General features: G+C 38.6%; 1 protein-coding gene across 1 annotated transcript in view; it reads right to left on the bottom strand.

Moving 5' to 3' along the window:
* Positions 1-30: 30 nt before the first annotated feature.
* LOC101863894 (gut esterase 1) overlaps positions 31-7,500 on the bottom strand; it is a gene marked incomplete in the record, with an annotated part of 47,513 nt that continues 40,043 nt past the window's right edge. The window contains 5 exon segments of the mRNA XM_035969581.1: positions 31-327; positions 1,677-1,759; positions 2,752-2,883; positions 4,667-4,762; positions 5,967-6,092. Coding sequence (XP_035825474.1) covers positions 120-327; positions 1,677-1,759; positions 2,752-2,883; positions 4,667-4,762; positions 5,967-6,092 — 645 coding nt within the window.

Raw genomic sequence — 7,500 nt, 5'->3', positions numbered from 1 at the left:
AATATTTGAAAATAAGTTGCGCCAGGAATTAGACCGCACTATAACAGTTATATTTATTAACTAACTACCCAACTAATAACTAATTTACACAAAACAAATTCATGTTCCTCCATGATGCTCTACAGCTCCTCTTTGCTCGGAGGCTGCAGCGGGAATTCCTGGATCCATTCTGGGATCTGCTGTTGGAACAGTCTCAGGCGGTCTGCCTTGAGGTGCTGAGCCAGACTGGGAGCCGAGCTAAAGGCCAGGTACTGACCCTTGACGGGGTCATAGGGCGGCCATGTCGGGGGCTCCTTGCCACTGGCTTCTTTTGGCACTTCCGGTTTTCTGGGGATAGAGAGGCAAGGGAGGATGGAGAGAATGAAAAGCCTGCACAATGAGAACCTAGAGTGTCCCCCACCCAAACCCCCCCCTAAAAAAAAAACACCTTCGACTTCTACATCCCCAAACTGCACACCAGCTGATATTTTTCTAAAACACCTTGCACTCAAGAGATCCAAATTTAATAGCAACACCCCTCCCCCACCAGTAAAACACGTTAAAAAGACAACATCGAAAAATGTGCCGACAAAAAACAGAAACTATAATTTCAAAAACACTTTTGAAAAAGAATTAAAAACAGCGATCCTCACATCTGCCATCTCCAGTTCCCACAAAACAAACAATAAAACAGGCCGACCACCTCACCACAAAATAACCATAGCTAAATGAAGAGAGCAAAGAAATAATTTGTGTCGCGACGCGATGGAATCAGGCGCTCGTTAATTTTTGGGAATATGGATTTATTGGTATCACCTTAAAGCTTGCTTACTTGTCTTGCTTTGATTGGAAAATGAAACCCATCTATCTTTAACCCTTCCAGCCCCGGCCATTTTTGTGCACTCCCTAACCCCAGTCCCAACCAATACAGCAGTAGTTCAGAAAAAGAGGCATTCATTCTAAAAAGTGATGCAGTATCTTTGTAATGTAACTTTGATAATACATATAACAATTTCTAAAGATAAATGAATAAATAATAAGAAGATTAAAGTTTAATTAAGTTCGCTAATTTCGAAAAGTGCGCAAATTCAGTACCCCCCGAAACTGAGAATATACGCTCTTGGGATGGAGGGAGGTACAGGCGCTGCTGAATAGAAGTCGAGATATTTGGAGTTGAAGTAGTTGGGGGTCACCTGGTTTTAGTAGTAAAACAAGCAAGAAAATTGCCGCCAAATCTGGTGACTCCCATAGCTAAAGAGTCCTGAAAACTGAACATTTACATTTGTCATGCCTTCAATCCATATTGTTCAAAGAAATCAAGCAGAAAGACGTTTTAAATTGGACCTTACAGAGGTTGTGCCAAAAAAACGAAATTCTTTAAAAATCACCAAACGCCCAGAAACATACTAAAGTTGTTTTTTTGATTTTTTTTTTTTCTTTTTGGACGAGCACCAGATTTCACCATGATACCTCACATATCTAAACCAAAATCAGCAACCGGAGAAAACGTCAGCAAATACACACATTGCCTCGGATTCACAAAAATAGACAGTAACAGTAACAAAATTCAATAATAATTAACAAAGAAGAAACACTACTCAAGACAATAAGCCCCTTCAACAAACAAACAAACAAACAAACAAACAAACAAATAAACAAACACACACAAAAATATCCTTGAAATAAGGTCTTCTCACCCTGTCTTTACAAAAGACGAGACCAGTTGGCCATACTTGGCCTTAAGGTCTGTATCTTCCTGGCTCCATTTGCTGCTGTCGATCTGATGTAAAGTTTTTATCCTCATCATTTAGATCAGGGTTATATTTTTTTTTAAGATTTTTATTTTTCAATTTTTAAAAAAATAAAAAATTTGGAGGGGGGTTGTGGGGGAGGGGTTGTAGGAGAGAGGGTGATTCTGCCAATTCATAAAAGTATGAATGGAATCAAGGAAGGAAAGTAAATAATAAAGAGCAAAAATGTATGAAGATATGACTCATATGATAGAAGTAACTAATTGCAAAATATCATGAACTATAGAATTGGCAAACTGTGTGAAAGAATTAATTAATTAGTGAATGAATGAAAGGATGAATGAATGAATGAATGAATGAATGAATGAATGAATGAATGAATGAATGAATGAAGGAATGAAGGAATGAAGGAATGGATGAATTTTCGACAACATAACTAATCACTTATTACCCTACCCCAAACCTGAAGAAAAGGAAGAGGATTGAAACCAATGAGCTCTTCATTCAGACGAAGTTGCACAATTTGGATGTGGATGTTTAGTGAATGCTCTTGTGTATTTTGCTCCTTTTCTATCAAACATCTGTTGTCTTTCTCTCTTTTCTTTATTTTTGAACCATAGTAACATCTTTACTCTTCGGAACGTATATACACAAACTGTGTTACATGCACCATAAAACTGTTATTGAAATTAAGCTGAACGAAGCACTACTTCATACTTTCTACCTCTCAGATCCAGATTTACCCCTACCTTCCACCACGCTGCCCGCAAAAGAGGCAAAATACCTATACCCAAAATCACACAAATACATAAACATACGTACATGCAAGGACACATACACATACCAATGCACTTAACTACAAATTAAGAAGTAAGGAAAAACTCCACAAGGAGAACAGACAGCAACTAAAATCAAGAAAGATATTCCAAACAAAACAGAGGTTGGAATTTTTTATTTTTTTAAGAAAAGAAAAGAACAGAATGACAAAAAGAAATCAATTGAACTAATCTAAATGTTTTACCTTGAAATCGACCCATTTCTTGATCTCGTTTATATCGATATCGAACAGGTAGAACAGATCCATCACGTGACACATTCCTTTGTTCTTTTCGGTCATGAACTCTGCAAAGTTGACGAAGCGAAGAAGCCATGCCTGTAGGGTCAAGAGGAAAACAAATAATAGAAATAAAAAACAACGAAAAGAAGAACAAGAACAAGAACAAGAACAAGAACAAGAACAAGAAGAATATTAAAGTACATGTACTGCCTGTTAATATATTGTTTTTTGTTTGTGGGATGTGCTAGCAAAGCTTGCAAAGCCTTGCTTCATCAACATTTTAAATATAGTTCTTTATATTAGCCGCTTTAAAACACCCTTACAAAGATAGCAACATAGTTACTACAATTGTTTCCTTTACACTTGTACTACCTTCTGCCTCTCTATAAATTACCCCCCATGGCGGTGCTACTGACTGAAGTGTCTTTAAGCCATTCCCAAAGGGGGGTGGGGGGGGGGCATTAACATCCCGAGTTCTTGTGCACAGTAAAATTGTAATTGTAAATGGGCTGATTCGTCAATGTCACGCTCATAACTGTGCCTGAACTGCAACAGGGAACTGATGCTTTTTCTTTCCTAATCCTTACTATCATCATTTTTCCTCACCTCTTTTGTATGTTTGTCACACTTTTGTGATCCCCTATTTCTGGGGTGCCTTGATAATCGAAGCAGACTTTGTGCTTTTGAAGCTAGAGAGGTGAGCACAGTAAGCCTGATTCCCTGTAATGACTTCTCTGTTGACATTCACCCCTTGGCTCATATGACCTTATGCAGTTGCAAGCGGGAAACCTGATTCTTTTTTCGTATTCATCCTAGTATTGTTGCTTTACACGAGACCGTCATGAGTTAACGTAGAGAGGCCAATATTTGGCTGTGAAGACCCACAACTGACAGTACAGGAATATCGAGAATTTTGCTTTACTGACGCCCTTCGTCACAATATGTCTATTCTATCTATCTATCTATATATCTGTCTGTCTATCTATCCATCCATCTATCTATCTATCTATCTATCGATCTATCGATCTATCGATCAATCTATCTATCTATCTATCTATCTATCTATCTACCTATCTACCTATCTAGCTATCTATCTATCTATCTATCTATCTATCTATCTATCTATCTATCTATCTATCTATCTATCTATCTTTCTATCTATCTATCTCTCTATGTTTTAGCTTTCTGTGTTTGTATGCGAGTGTATGTGTGTGCGTGTCTGTGTGCGTGCGTGTGTGCGTGCGTGTGTGCGTGCGTTTGTATGCACACTATGCGTGTATTCGTAGATATCCACTCCGCTCCCCGTGTGTCCCCTCTGCGGGTCTATTATAACACTGTCTAGCTGTGAGTGATTGGTGCTTGTTCTTTCCTGTCAAACATATGACTCTAACTTCCTTACGGTTTTTTTCTTTTTGCATTTGTTATTCTCTAGTAACGTCTTTAAATTTCAGCACTTATATAACCTGTTTATTAATTGTGAGGCAGCGTGGTGGAATCAGGCTCTCGTGAAGTTTTGGGTATGTAGAGTTATTGATATCATCTTAAAACTTATTAATTTTTCTTTATTTGGATGAAAGAAATATTATCCATTTATCTTGAATACAAGTCGAGATATTAGCTTAAGAGTCCGTGGTCACTGAAAATTTACATTTTTATGAGCCTGTAATCAATGTTTTTCAGAAAAATCCACACAGAAATTAGTTTTTTAATGGGCATGAAAGGTGTTGAGCCAAAACACAAAAATTGTATAAAAATTCACAATCCTGCGAAAAAATGCAAGTTTTTTTCACTTTGATTATTTTGACGAGAGCCTGGTTCCATCACGCTGCCTCACAATTGTGCTGTAAGAGCCGTAAAAGTTTTACTTAAAGAAAAGTACCTTGCTCTGATTGGCACTACCTGAGGCGGCGTTGATGTACTCAAGACTGGGGATGATGAAGAAACTGTCTGCGCTGAAATCTGCTACTGGGCTCACCTACAAGCGAATTATATTTTTTAAAATCCCAAAAATATTTATGTGTGCAAAGAGGGGAGGGGGGTGTGAGGGTTCACTTATTGTACGCTCAAAAATTTGTGGCCCAATCTATCCTCAAATATCTCTTAAACGAGTGACTCAATGCTACCCATACTCTGCAGAGCGGTTTGTATTAATTTGTCTTAACTTGATAATATTTTTTAACAGCAATTGAGACTAGATTTTTCAAAAACCCCTTCATAAATTTATAGAAAATGTTAAAACCTCCGTCTCGCACAAAATGGAAGTGTTCACAGCACTTCCCGCGTCTCACACACATTTTGCATAGTAAGCAAATTATGGCCTACGTCACAGTTCATTAATGACAGGTTTTATTGGCAAAACTGTTGACAAGAAATTTATTTTAAAGTGAAAACATGTTCTGCACTTATGGTTCAGAAAAACATGCATTCAATAAAGATAGGGATACGATTTTCTAAGAAAATCAAATCTGATGAAGCCACCCACATAGATTTATTGTATAAGTATTTGTTAAGGAATTCTCTAGACTGCAGCTAACAGATGTTTACAAAAATAAAGGTCTCTTCGGACAAATTGATACAAGCCATTGTGCAAATGCTGGAGAATTTATGTTTGATAGTTTAGAAAATATTTGACAATAAGTTGCGCCACAGATTTTTTTGCCGCACTATAAAAAGAAACAAAAGAAAGAAACGAACAAAAAATACTCCAAAATTGTTGAGTATATGGAGGGGTCTTAAGAGGGATCGTTGACTATTGTGAATTTCTGTTTAAGTTACGAGAACATTTCCTAGAAACTTTAAAGGTAAGGGGTTGGGCCAGGGGTGAGAGGAGGAGTGAGGCGGGTAGGGGGATACCCTTATTCAAACATAGAGAGAGCTTTGAAATTCTAATTTTAGTGCAACAGATCGACATAGGAACGGCATTTAAATCTCGGTGGAAACAAGTGAATAAATAAATAGATTTTAAAATAGATAAATGAATACATAGACGGATAAAGAAAGAAAGAAAGAAAGAAAGAAGGAAAGAAAGAAATAGACCCTGATAGGTAAGTATGATCGGAAGTCCGCCTCTTAAAGGACCTCATGTATGTTGTTTAAAATTAAAAACACACGAATTTAAAATTATCTTTAAAAATTGTGACCCCCCCCCCCCTCAGACATCCTAATCCCGGTCAACCTACCTCAAAGTTCTCCTGGTAGTACTCTGCGACCTTTGCCACTACCTCAGGACTGACCTGGCCATAGCCAGACTTAAGCAGTTCGGAGATCAGGCCGTAGAACAAGGCGTCTGGAGGTATGGATGCCAGCTGAGGAAAAAAAAAGGGAAAGGGTTTCATTGTGTTATTGTTTCAGGAAGCAACATCCCTGCATTCCAGACATGTCCATTGTTGCTCCATTGCTCTCTCCAAAATGTCGCTGAGGGTCTTTTTGTGATTGTTCCAGTGCATATCTGGTTGGACGTTCTTCTTTTCATTCCTGCAAGGATGCCAGATTTTCCGCTTCCTTTTTGTATTCCCAAAACCACCATCCTCTCTACAGCTGCTGCTGTAATGGCTTCTGCCTCCTTATCTTCCTCTTTAATCAGGTGGCGAGAGAGACATTTCAGGATCTCGACCTTGTCTGATTGAATTGTGTTGTCAACTGAGGTGGACTCACCAGCCAGTCTGTAGGTATTTCATTTCTTTTATAAACGCCTGCCTGCATGGCCAGGGCAGAAAATCCATGTGAGCGATCGTTTTGGTGTTGCTTCGATCAGTTGAAAGGATGAGGGGACAAAAGACGAGATAGCGGGAAAGTGCGGGAGGGTGGGGGAGGGGTGGGGAGATGGGCGAGAGAGGATTGGGAATGAGCAATAAGAGAACTTGTAATGAATGGTTGACGACGACGTGACACGCGAACAGGCAACAACATGATATTATGTACATACTGGTAGGTATTTATTCACTTGAAATGCAATGTAAAAGATAAAATAGGTTTAGATAAGATAAGCTAAGATAAGATAAGATAAGATAGGACATGATAAGATAAGATAAGACAAATAAGATCAGGTAAGATAAGATAAGATAAGATCAGAAAATATACAATATATCTTTATTGTCCAAATCCTGGCACATTGGTTTGGTGATTCACCTATAAGTACACACACCCACACCCACACCCACACCTACCTACTAACCCACACACACACACTCACGCATATACACTAACAGACAGACAGACAGACATACACAACAGACAGACAGACACACACACACACACACACACACACACACACACACATACATGTCCATTCTCTTAATATTAATGTATCTCAAAATACGCACGACTACACTGTTGCGTTTCTTTACTTTTGCGCCATTTTACCAAGTCTGATTCCTGAAGGTCAACTTTGCACGATCTCAGACGCATCTTACCGCAGAAAAAATATTAATGTGTCAGATGATGCAGAATGAAAATTTAGCGTTTACTTGGTTTGCTGCATGAGTGGGTAGTGAAAGGTTTTAACACGATGTTATAAGTTTCTTTTGGATGCCACTTGTTATGTATCTTAAGTTTTCTATATGTATGTACAGAGAGAAGGGGATAGGAGAGAGAGAGAGAGAGAGAGAGAGAGAGAGAGAGAAAGAGAGAGAGAGAGAGAGAGAGACAGACAGACAGACAGACAGAGACAGACAGACAGACAGACAGACAGACAGACAGACAGACAGACAGACA

The sequence above is a fragment of the Aplysia californica genome, unplaced genomic scaffold, assembly GCF_000002075.1.
Source record: "Aplysia californica isolate F4 #8 unplaced genomic scaffold, AplCal3.0 scaffold00158, whole genome shotgun sequence".
NCBI classification, from domain to species: Eukaryota; Metazoa; Mollusca; class Gastropoda; order Aplysiida; family Aplysiidae; genus Aplysia; species Aplysia californica.
The sequence above is the reverse complement of the archived record's forward strand: the minus strand, read 5'-3'. Positions and strand labels throughout refer to the sequence as shown.